The sequence below is a fragment of the Musa acuminata genome, chromosome BXJ3-1 (assembly GCF_036884655.1).
Source record: "Musa acuminata AAA Group cultivar baxijiao chromosome BXJ3-1, Cavendish_Baxijiao_AAA, whole genome shotgun sequence".
Lineage (NCBI taxonomy): Eukaryota > Viridiplantae > Streptophyta > Magnoliopsida > Zingiberales > Musaceae > Musa > Musa acuminata.
Genome location: NC_088349.1, coordinates 24,088,992 through 24,102,260, shown reverse-complemented (window position 1 = coordinate 24,102,260; position 13,269 = coordinate 24,088,992). Strand labels below are relative to the sequence as shown.

At 36.7% G+C, this 13,269-nt stretch overlaps 1 protein-coding gene across 1 annotated transcript; it reads left to right on the top strand.

Annotated features, from left to right (window-relative positions):
• Nucleotides 1-1,647: 1,647 nt before the first annotated feature.
• Nucleotides 1,648-3,207, top strand: LOC103999967 (transcription factor TCP20). Its single transcript, XM_009421880.3, has 2 exons — nt 1,648-2,953; nt 3,043-3,207. The coding sequence occupies exon 1, from the start codon at nt 1,787-1,789 to the stop codon at nt 2,765-2,767; it is 981 nt and encodes a 326-aa protein (XP_009420155.1). The 5' UTR covers nt 1,648-1,786; the 3' UTR covers nt 2,768-2,953; nt 3,043-3,207.
• Nucleotides 3,208-13,269: the final 10,062 nt, after the last annotated feature.

Below are 13,269 nucleotides of genomic sequence, written 5' to 3'. Positions count from 1 at the left end.
TGAGAAATAAAATTCAGATTTTTAACTTAAAACATTAAAATTTATAACATAATTTACAATATGTCAACACAGGTTTTGAGTATTTTTTTTAAGCAACGATTTAATACAATATTTTAGCACAATATATGACCATAAAATATTTTAAAGTCAATACATTAATATTATTTTATTATTAATTTGGTATAGTATAATTCATTGAATCGGTTCTTAATACGTTGAATCGGACCAAGAAAGACCCGTTTGTAAATAGAGGGGAGAAGAAATAAAGGACGGGCAAATGTTGAGATTTTAAAAAGTATGGAAGGGAAGAAATGAAAATGGCATGATCTATGGAAATAGGAAAAAGCCCCATCAAAATTTATAATAACAAATATGATATTTTCAAATGTGAGTAAAATTCATTTCCAATACCAAGGTGTTGGGTAGCTCCTATATTTAAATCTCATTTTCATTATTTATCTTTTAAATATTTGAGTAGTAATTCATTTATTTTGTCACCACAAAGTCCTACCATCAAAACCTATCTTCTCCGCTTACCTCTTATAGAAAAAAAATATATATTCTCTTTTATCTTTTGATTTGGTTGATTGGAAAAGGGGACAAATATGAAATTACGAAGGAATAGATAATTATTTGATAAAAATAAAATTAGAGATATTTTCCAACCATTATGAAAAATAGGAGTTTTCTGGATAAGTTGCCTTTAGAGTTTGGAGTTTTTTCTAGGCAACTGTCTTGCCCTTAAATGATAAATGCTATCATTATATTTGACTTTACAAACACATTTTTGGAAAAAGTGATCGTCTGCCATGCCCAAATGAGAATAAGGCATCTTTGTCATGAGAACATTAGGGAGGATTTGATGTGAAATTCTATATATATATATATATATATTGAGGAGTATATTTAATTATATAAAGAAAAATAAAAAGAAAATAATCTTTAAGTGGACATCTACAGTCCAATTCAATCATGCCAGAAAAGTAAACCAGAGAAGTCAGAAGGATTACATAAACAGAGGCAAGAGAAGAGTTGCTGTAGCTTCAATAAAGGAGCTTCACGAGATTGTTGGTTTCATTTCCTCGGTTTGCTATCTCATGCTTTTAGAGTGGCGGCCAAGCAATCAGAGTAACCAGTTGTGTGATGCCAAATGTGCCCATGAGAGAGTGCCACCTGCACCATAGAGTCCCGTCCAAGTGACGCAACCGCCCTGTCCTCGGTAATCATAACAGGGACAGGGTGGAAAAGAGGGGAACAGGGAAGCAGCAATTATGGGATGGGAATCCAATCGATGGAATTGGGGGGAAGGGAGTTTTACATGGAAATCTGATTAATACTGAGGACAGCCCCCACATTTCATGGGCAGTCAGAAAAACAATTTCAAGCAAGGCAGTGGCATTTATCCCCCCCCTCCCCATTGACTGTCCAAACTCAGGGGAGATCTAAGCTGTCTCGTCCTCGTTTCCTTGGCTTAACACCCACTCTTTTTCACCTTCCATGGATATCCCAGTAGCATGTGTATGTGAGTAAAAGCAGGCTGTAAAAGATTCAGTGGCAGGCAGTAAATTTGGAAAGTTTTGGTATCTTCCTCATTTTGACATCTATTCTATTTTATTTCTTTTCATCTACTCTCTCTCTGGTCCTTTCGAGTCTACCCTGCATTCCATCAGAATCATTGTGGAGGCAGCCTGGTACTCCCCCCCCCTTCCTCTCCCTCTTCATCTTCATCTGACTGTCCAAGTCCCAAAAACCGACCTTTTTGCTTTCTCCGCTCTCTCTCTGTCTCATGGATCTCAAGGGTTCCGCCAAGTTGCCCCAAGAGGTCCCCAAGTTCCACCGGGCCCTGGGCCTCCCACAGTCGGACAAGAGGGAACCCACCACGGCCTCATCAGCGGCAGAAAGCTGCGATCTTTCGCCTTCCACAACCTCAGGTGGGCGGGAGTTGAAGGCGGTGGCAACAGCAGCAGCAGCGGAGAAGGACGAGCAAAGGCGGCAGCTTGCGCCCAAGAGAAGCTCCAACAAGGATCGGCACACCAAAGTTGACGGCAGGGGGAGAAGGATCAGGATGCCCGCCCTCTGCGCCGCCAGGGTCTTCCAACTCACCCGAGAATTGGGCCACAAGTCCGACGGGGAGACGATCCAGTGGCTCCTCCAGCAAGCGGAGCCGGCCATCATCGCTGCCACCGGCACGGGGACAATCCCGGCATCTGCCCTCGCCGCCGCTGGCTCAGTTCCTAACCCAGGCCCCACCGTCCTTGCAGGGGTCCACCAGAAGCCCGACGAAGCGGGGCAGGGCGCCATCGCCGCCCTGCGGCCTAACTGGGCCATGGTTGGGGCTGCAGGCCTCCCTCGGTCGCACCTCGGCTTGTGGCCGCCGCCGGTGGGTGGATTGAACTCTGGATTTTTGCTTCCGGCGGTGGCCGCCTCATCAAGCTCGAATTTTGGGGCCGGAGGCGGTGGCGATGTTTCGGCGGGCAGCTTCATCCATAGGATGGCACTACATGGAATGGAGTTGCCCAGCGCCAACCTTGGTGCCATGAGTTTCGCATCAATGTTCGGCGGCCATGGGCAGCAGCTACCCGGACTGGAGCTCGGCCTCTCACAAGATGCGCATATCGGCGTGCTGAATTCACAGGCTTTGAGCCAGTTCTACCAGCAGATGACACCAGGAAGATTGGGAGCCGGTGCTGATGGCAGTGGACGATTGCAGCAGCCACAGCAGCAATCTCATCTGGCAGAGGATGATTCACAGGAGTCACAAGACTAGAGGGAAGTTGAGTTGCAGGATTACCAGGCAGAAATTTTCAGTGTTAAGCTGAAGTGAACAGCCAATTTAAATTTTCTTTACAGTTGATTGGTTTTCTACTGTGTGTGAAAGAGAGAGAACAAGTTCACGAGTGATTCGATCTGTCTGCCACTCCTTTCTCTGCAAACCTCACTTCTCGATGTTCAGGTTCCATTTTTCCCTGTTAGTTTCTATGAATGGCACTCACTGCCACTCTTGGATTCTAATGATGTTTGTTGTGTGTTTGGAACATGCAGGTGTATGGTAGCAGAGCTGAACAGGTCAGCTTGAAACTGGGAATCTTCTTTACCTTGAGGTGTGTAGATAAGAGTTTTGGCCATATTTGATAGTTCTTGCTGTTCGGTACAGACATAGTTGTGATTGGCTTGTTTGCACAAATAAAAATTGGCATTCTTCCTATACTTCTTATTAATCACCTTGAGGACTTAACCTGAGAATTGGGGAGATAATTTCCTTCTGCATGTTGATGCTTTTACGTTAGTTTCAATATTTAAAAAAACCATTTTGCTGTAAAATACTTGCTATATCATAGTTGTTTACTGCTCTTATAACTTCATAGTTGTTTCTTTCGAAATTCTTAAGTTACATGGATGCTATATCACCATATTATGGGCATTGCAGAATCCCAAAGTTGCTCATGGTTAACTCATGAAAAATCAATAACTCTTTACCTTGATTAGTTTGAATCAGCAAACAGTGGATATTTTCTGACTATTTTTTCATTGTTTCTTGTTGATTTCCCTTTGTGGCCTTAATTGTATGAGAATATATTGGAATCTCTCTGTAGTTGGGTAAGGCATTTCTTCTTACCCATTCATAGTTGTTTCTTTTGAACTTCTTAAAGTTACGTGGATGCTATATCACCATGTTATGTGCATTGCAGAATCTCAAATTTGCTCATAGTGAACTCATGAAGAATCAATAACTCTTTACCTTGATTAGTTTGAATCAGCAAACAGTGGATGTTTTCTGACTATTTTTTCATTGTTTCTTGTTGATTTCCCTTTGTGGCCTTAATTGTATGATAATATATTGGAATCTCTCTGTAGTTGGGTAAGGCATTTCTTCTTACCCATTCATAGTTGTTTCTTTTGAACTTCTTAAAGTTTCGTGGATGCTATATCACCATGTTATGGGCATTAAAGAATCGCAAAGTTGCTCATAGTGAACTCATGAATAATCAATAACTCTTTACCTTGATTAGTTTGAATCAGCAAACAGTGGATGTTTTCTGACTTTTTTTTTATTGTTTCTTGTTGATTTCCCTTTGTGGCCTTAATTGTATGAGAATATATTGGAATCTCTCTGTAGTTGGGTAAGGCATTTCTTCTGACCCATTCTTTTTGTGATGATGTTTCGATCGAAACAGACAGAAAGCATTAAAAATCAGGACTATTATTATGACAACAATCATAGAAAAAAACATGGTATCTCTTCCAATCAAAATTGTTTCTCCTCGTACTGTAAATTCCATCGTGGATGCCATACCATCACAATGGTTTGTCTCCTGGTCTTAGATCATAGATGATCATCTCATGGCTTTTTACCCTCCTCTATTTGAAATTATTCATGTTTATGATTAAGATAGAGATGGATATGAGATTTGTCTCACATTGTTGAGAATTAAAAGAATTCTGATTCCATGTATTAAATTTGACTCAGCTTAAGATCTTAAAACTTTTAGGTCACATTTGTGTATCACCATCATGAAATGTGTACTCATTGAGTAATTCCTTTACCATTATAACTGACAACATATTTTTTTCATCAGTCTCCACTAGGGATGCTGTCAAAACTTCTGCACTCATGGCTTTAACATTCAAAAACCTCTCAAGTTTAACACCAATCATCTCATCTCTATTATTTTGGATGACTACTCTAACTCCACCTTGTTTGGTGTTATGCTCACAATCTCCATCCACATTAAAATTTTCTTCTGGAGCTTCACTCTACTGAAGACATCAAAACCAATCAATTAAATTAACCAGTAATTTTGATGAATCTGACCACCTCTCCACTGTTCTGAGTCTGATCTCCCATCATCTAGGGCATGTTTCTCCTGTTCCGTATGACCCATATAGCATAGCCAATTTCTGCTTATCCATATCATTTAGACTGCAAAACATTATATTAAAACCAAAATCATGGATTGGTATCCTTGATTGCATAAAACAACTCTGTCAAGTGACTTGGCACATTAAAACATCCATTCATTCCCAATTTCAAGGTCACCGCAGATTCCAAGGACCCAATGACATGGGTTGGGATTGTAAGTTGCATAAATCTGTTAACACAGGATGATAGTAGTGAGCATTCTACTTAGTGACTGGCCCTCCATCTGATTGATGAGATTTTGTCGATGATGGCCATGAAATTTCGATTAGAAAATGTGGTTCCTCTTCCTTAGCCCCAGATTGATATAATATTTTGATTTGATTATTTACAGTAATTGTTGATCCTTTTTCCATAGACTAGGATACAATTTCAAACCCTCTAAGTCTTTGACAATGGTGTTGTTGGACATTGAAGGTGAGCTTTGAACATAGTTAAGCACTTCAATTTCTTAGCTAATTCCTGTTGTCCCAAATCCACTAAAAGTCTTATCTAATATTAGCACAAAGGAATAAATGCTTGGGTTCATTCAAGCAGAAGACTCAATGTTGTAGGTAGGGTAAAAAAGACAGCAATTTTGCATGTCAAGGAAACAAGTTAAGCTCTTAGCTATGTAATAATGGAACATTTACCTTAGCAAATCCCTTTAAGCTCACATGTCAGATTTCACTACATAACTCAGGAATAAAAACTCATGTTTCTGAAGTCCTCACATAACAGTCTATTTCTTCCTAGTGCTAATGTGTCGATTCTGAGTGAAGTGTGATTGAGCTTATTAGTTGTTTGTAGAACAATCTCTGCTCACTAACATGCTTTTTTTCATTCAAATGCTCATCAAATGCGACTCGCTTAAACTAAATTGCTAGGATCCTGATATTGTTGTCTGTCCTAATATAAAACTTCAGCTTTTTGGTGGTTCATTGAAGGTGGACCTTGGTGTCCAATAATGTTGATTTTTCGATGATATCAGGTCATTGGTATCTGAATCAGAAAATAACCTTTACGGTGCATAAATTGATCCTCCTTAAATCATGTTTTACAGGAACCTTATGTACCAAGTCATTTCTATTTTTATAGCTCATTGATGCTGTTATTGAAATAATAATTGTAATTCAAAGCCTGAGAAACATAGACACATAATATTCCAAAACTTTTTTCTCTCCTTGTTATCGTAAATTCTCTGTTCTTCAATTAAAAATCAATTAGAAAAGAAAATTGTATTTCCCTTCTTTCTTTCTTTGTTTCAAAAGATTGTAAACATATTCTTGTTTTACTCAAGTGTACTCTTCTTTCCTTGGTTACATCCAAGAAAACAGTGATGTTATATGGGAACAGTTATTTGCTGAAATGAAGTAGAATCATGGTTTTGTCTATGATCCATGAACCCATTTTTGGTTCATGTATCTGTGTTACGCACTCACAAATGCTTCAAAAACTCACAGTTGTTGGGAGAGGTTTTAGAAAAGCTTTGCAAATAGAGAGAATAGTTGATCATAAGATAGCTTGATCGGAATCTGAGAAATGGAGCAGTTTAAATCAGACTTTAAGGTTTTCTGAATAAAGTAGACAGACTCTTGAACTGTGTTCGTGATGTAAGTAATCTGCTTTGGCCAACTGGATATTGAATCGAACCTTTCATCCAGTTGTGCTTTCTCGCTTTTAAATGAAGTCGTCGATGTATATTTTAATAAGTATGTGAATTTTGTTGTAGCTTATTGATTTAGCATCGACAGTGAAGAACAAATGCCATTCTTATCACCAGTGTACATTTGGAAGAATTATAGATGCATGATACGGTGAACTCCGTGAGCTTTCAAATAAACCAAATTAAAGAGAGGAGGACATCTTATCCACGTCCATGTTTAATTAAAGAGGGAGGCCAAGTTAACAACCAAATTGTTGAAATTGATGATGAGTCCGAGTTCTAATTAGTCAGCTTTTATATGTTGTATATAACTAACTACACATCAATTCAACCTGAAAGGTTAAGTTTGTTAAACTATAGATCAATGTGACACTTTTTCTGGACCTCTTTTCAATCTTCACTTCTCACGTATGAAACCTCTCTTAACTTTTTCTCTTATTCACATGTAGGTCGATTGTCTAGACCACTTTTCAATCTTCACGTCTAAACTACTCTTTTTAACATTTTCTCTTCACACGTGGGTCAATTGTCTTTCCTTTACTTTGTAAGATGGTTCGATCTATTTTTCTCTTTCACTTAGGCTACGATTTAGCGTCTATCTCTTTATTTAACTATGCATTAATATGTTCATCTCTTATTTATACAGATTAGGAGAGAAAATTTTCTTCAACAGATTAGAGGATTTCCCTTAACGGAATAAGAGATTTTCTTATATAGTTAAGGAAATCTTATCTGCTATCATGCTTCCATGCTCCTATTAAGGACATCAATCTTGGATCGATATAATATAAAAAGTTGACGAGCGAGAGGCTTCATGAGTGAGTCGACTAACTGATCAACCGAATGGACATGAGAAACTCATAGTTGACGGGGACAACTTGATCTCGCACAAAGTGGAAATCGATAGCAATATGTTTCATGCGGGAGAGGAATACCGGATTAGCGCATAATATGTAGCTCCGATGTTATCACAATATATTGTAGGAGTGGAGTTGATGTTGAGTTCCTTGAGCAGATTTGTGACCCAATTAAGTTCGACAGTGGTAGTGGCGATGGCACGGTATTCAGCTTCAGTTGTAGGCCGTGCAATTGTCTTTTGCTTCTTGGAACTCCAACTAATTGGATTAGCGCCAAGGAAGATAACATACCCCAATGTGGATGTTTTATCATCAAAGTTGCCTGCCCAATCAGCATCGGTAAATGCATGAAGCTGAAGTGGAGAGTGTTTACGAAAGAAGAGACCATTATTGAGGATCCCCTTAAGATATCGCAGGATTCATTTGACTACAGACCAGTGCATAGTAGACGGCCTCAACATAAACTGTGATAATTTTTTGATTGCAAAGGAGATGTCTGGACGGGTGAGAGCTAAGTACTACAAGGAGCCAACGACTTGTCGGTATTGAGTGGGCTCCGTAGTAGGACTTCCATCAGACAATTTGAGAGAGTCATTTAGTAGAGAGAGGAGTTGTAATCGCATTTGCATCCTGCAAGTTTGTTTTTGATAATAAATCTTGAATATACATTCTTTATGAGAGAAAGAGACCGAAAGATGTGAATGTTACTTCTACGCCCAGAAAGTAGTTCAAGGGTTCTAGATCTTTAAGCGAGAACCGAGCTGCCAACTATTTGATAAACGCTTGGATTTCTACGGGGTTATTGCCTGTGACAATGATGTCATCCACATATACTAGAATATATTGTGACACCATGATATTATCGGAGAAATAACGAGGTATCAGATTTGGAGTTGAGAAAACCAACTGAAGTCATAAAAGAGCCAAGTTCTGTGTGCCAAGCTCTTGGAGCTTGACGAAGTCCATAAATAGCTTTTCGCAGTTTGCAAATATGCCTTGGATACTAAGGATGAGTGAAACCAGGAGATTGTTGCATAAAGACAGCTTCAATTAGAGTTCCCTGGAAAAAGATATTATTAACATCCAATTATCGTAATTGGTATATTGATAGGGGGAGTTTGTTGATGACAAAAGGGGAGAAGTATGTTGATTATATGTCATGATTTTTATCATGACATGTTGCTTGGATTTTTGAATCCAAGAGTTTCTATCAATATGATATATTGATAGGGGGAGTTTGTTTAAACTCCGGGAGTTAAAGTTAACTTTGTCATCGATTGGTTATCATCATCAAAAAGAGGGAGATTGTTGAATATCGGATTTTGATGATGAAACTAATCAATATGTATTTATGTTTTAATCTGCGTTTTGAGTGACGCAGGATGCTTCGATCAGGATGAGACAATTAAAGCAGGAAAATCATGTTGGGCCGGAGGAACATGTTAGAAGATTAGACGTCGGGCCGGTGGATCGGTCGATGTGTCGACAGAAGGCTTCGAGCCGTGGATTCGGGCATCGGGCCAAGAAGAGCGGACATTGCGCCAAGGATATTGGAGTTGCGGAGTCAACTAGCCGATTGGGCAATAGGCCGTAGGAGAGGACGATGCGCCGAAGAATCGGACAAAGCGTTGAAGTACCAATGACATGCCGGACAACTTGATTAGATGCTTAGGATTAATTGTCTAGATCGAAGTGTGTTTTACATATGCAAGATTAACTACGATAGGATGAAGACATAAAGTAAGTTTACCGGAGTCAAGTTCGATGGGTGTTCGAGAGTCCGTCGAAAGTCCAAAGAATCGTCGGAAGTGCTACCGGAACCAACCGAGAAGGAATCAGGGACTTGCCGAAGTTTTCGGAAGTTTGCCGAAGAGATCGTCGGAGGTTCGCGGAGATCACCGAGAAGGTTCGGCTACTTGCCAAAGACTCGCTGAACTTGCCACAAGACCGGGAGCCTGTTGGGAGTTCGCCGGAAGAAATCCGAGGGTGTATGGCGGTGGCACCGCCCAGAAATTGAGAGGTCTGGCGGTGGCACCGCTAGTACACTGTCAATGTCAAACACTAACAGGCGGTGGCACCGCCAGCATGGGAAACCCAAAAGTAATTTAAATTTGGAGCCCAAATTTGAATCCTCTTGGGACATATAAATATCCCTTCATTCTCAGCAGAGAAGACACCTTTTTGATAAGTTAGAAAGTGAGAAAAAGCTCTAGCAAAGTCTTGTTTTCAATAGCTTAAGTGTTCACCTCCCTCTTTCTCTTTGAAAAATCTGTAAGAGTGTGAACCACTTGTAAGAAGGTTGTAAGAGGGGTATTTGGTTCTTCCCCTTCAAAGTGATTTGCTAGTGGAAGTTGGGAGCCTCATCGAATAAGGCTTCAAAAGTGGATGTAGGACACTTGACCGAACCACTATACATCATGGTGTTCCTTGAATGTGTGAGTGTTTAATTTTCTGAACCATTTCTTTACTTAGCTGTAAATCATTCGGTTTTCATCTCCCTACTCTTGACTACCTTTACTCGAGCTATTTTAGCTAAGTCATCCTTCATCGAATCGAAATTTCTACATATTTACAAAATTGATTTCAAACTTATGAGTTTTAATCCGCTGCACTAATTCACACCCCCCCCCCCTCTTAGTGCCGTTCCGATCCTAACAATTGGTATCAGAGTGAGGCTCACTCTCATATTTGATTTAATATCCAAGAGAGATGGCTTACTCTGTCATGCAAGAGGGTCACTCTATTACACGTCCGCCTATGTATAATGAGTCGGATTACACGTATTGGAAGACTCGTATGAGGATCTTCCTTATTTCCATAGATTTTGAGCTTTGGAATATTGTCGAAAATGGATTTCAAAAATCTTCTCTTCCGATAAGCGAATGGGATGAATCGGAGAAGAAGGTTTTTGCTTTAAACGCAAAGGCTATGAATGCCTTGTTTTGTGCACTTGACAAAAATGAATTTAATCGCGTTTCGATTTGTGATTCAGCTTTTGATATTTGGAGAACTTTTGAAGTCACTCATGAAGGCACTAGCCGAGTGAAAGAGTCCAAAATCAATATTCTTGTGCATTCTTACGAACTTTTCCGGATGAAACCAAGTGAGTCCATCGGAGACATGTACACCCGTTTCACAGATGTCATCAATGGACTCAAAGCTCTTGGTAAAGGTTTTTCTAACTTTAAACTAGTAACTAAAATTTTAAGATCCCTTCCAAAGAGTTGGGATCCAAAAGTTACGACCATTCAAGAGGCCAAAGACCTTAAAACATTTCCTCTCAAAGAACTTATTGGGTCTCTAATGACCTATGAAATGAACAATATGGCAAAAAGGGAACTCGAGAATAACCTTCCAAAGAACAAGAAGGATTTGGGACATAGAACATTTGAAGACCACTCGAGCATAAGCTCAAGTGATGGTGAACTTAAACTACAAATAAAATAAAAATTAAAAAGCAAAAAGAACGGAACTACTTGCTTTGAACGCAAGAAGAAGAACAAAAATTGGGATGAATCGAGCTCCTCCGAAGACGAGGAAAAAATAAAAAAAGGCGATGTAGCAAACTATGCCTTAACCGCTTTCAATGATGAGGTAATCAAAATCCCCTTAATTTATTTTGAAATTACTTGATGTTTTTCATGATGTATTTTTTTTAGAATAATTATTTTTCTTAAAAATTACATGTTTAAAAAATTAAAAATATAAAAATATGATCATGATCGTAATTTTGAAAATAATAATGAAAATTACATGTTTTATGTTAATGGAATAAAATGTTAGATTTAAATCTAATGAATAAAGAATGTGTATCTTGATGATTTTCGATTTTGATTGAAACCATGCTTGATGTCTTAATGAAAATATTAAGATGTTTAATATCATGCTTAATGATGATGCATTTCTTTTAAATGGAAAACTAAGCATGAAAAGATAGATTCACCTAAAAAGAAAAATGCATGATTATAATAAATAACAAAATAATTTTGGTTGAAAATATCTTATGCTCAATGAAACCATGATTGATGAATATGTTTTATGTTTAATGATTTCTTTGCCTTGAATGTCCTATCATGATGAATATTTTGAAAATAAATAAAATCATGTTTGATTTGAAGTAATGCATAATGATCATGCTTAATGAGTTTTCTTTCGAAATAATGCATAATAATTTCTATGATTTATGGATTATCGATTTTCATGATAATATAAGTGGTTTTCTCGGTTTAAAAAATGATGTATGTTTTGATTTGACATAAATGAAATAGGCATGCTTATTTGAAATAGTGTAAGCGTTATGCTTGACGATTGTATACTTAATGATGCATAAAGTAATAATAAAAATATTAAAATTTTGATACCATGATTTAACGATTTTATGCATGAGATTTTAAAGTTATACATAATGATTTTTGTGGTTTATTGATCTTGATGGTTTTCATGACGAAATTTATTTTTCGATCCTAAACATTGATGCATAGTTTTAACATAAGAATAAATATTTGAGCATGCTAATATAAAATCAATCACATAAATTGAAACAACTAAAAAGAGAAAAGTAATTTTCTTTAAAAAAAATTTTCTCTATCTTATTGACTTTAATGAATCTATTTGATCATTTTAAAAGTGATTTTGATGATTTTGATGATTTGAATGAGTTTCATCTAACCACGATTTTTATCTTGATTTCTGAAAATTATAACTTGAAAATTTATTTTATAAATCAAGATTGTCTATTATGATTCTTTCTTTTCACTATTTGAGTTATTCAAAAAGAATCATAATATGTCTCTTGATATTCAAAATTCATGTTCACTATTTATGCATCTCATCACCATCTCATCACCAAAATTCTTTTTGATATTCTTCATGTGATGATATGAATGCATGAAACACTCATGATATGATTTTTATACAATTCTGTGTATTCATGAAATATTTATCTCATCACCCAATTAATTCTTCTTGATGTTCCTAATGTGATGAAATGAAATTATGCATGAAAGACAAATGAGAAGTTAATGATCATGCATGATAGGATGTAATGAACTTTGACATTTAGATACCATCAATTGAAAAGCTATGATCATGTTGCCAAAATGATGTATCATGAATGCTTGAATATCATGTATGATATACTCATAATGATGATTGATTTATTTGTATCATGCATGAAAAATGAAATGTATGGTTTTGAAATTGTGCATGTTTAAATTTAAAAATATGATGATGTATAATGATGAAATTATGTAATGAAAATATTAAACATTTTGAAATCATGTTTTAATGTCATGCATAATGATCATGCTTAATAAATTTTGAAATTATGCATGGTGATTTTTAAGTAATTTATGGATTATCAATTTTTATCATGATGAAATTTTACATTTTTGGTTTTAAGTATGATGCATGTTTTCATACAAAAAAAACTTGAGCATATTGATATGAAATCATGTTTAATGGTTTTATAATTCGAAATTATGCATGATGAATCTTGTAATTTACGGATTATTGATTTTTACCATAATGAAAGTGCCTTATTGATCTTTGTCATAATAAATCTTACACTTTCGGTTTTAAACATGATACATGTTTTTATTTGGTATAAATGAAATAAAATCATATGAATTGAAACAACTAAAAAGAGAAAAATATTTTTTTAAAAAAATATTTTTCTCTATCTTATTGATCTTGATGATTATTATGATAAATCTATGTATACCATTTTGAATCTCTTGAAAGTAATGTTGAGATTTTGATGAATTTGACGATTTGAATTTGAATGAGTTTGTATTCAAATCATGATCTTGATTTCTTGGATTTATTACTTGAGATTTTTTTTAATCACG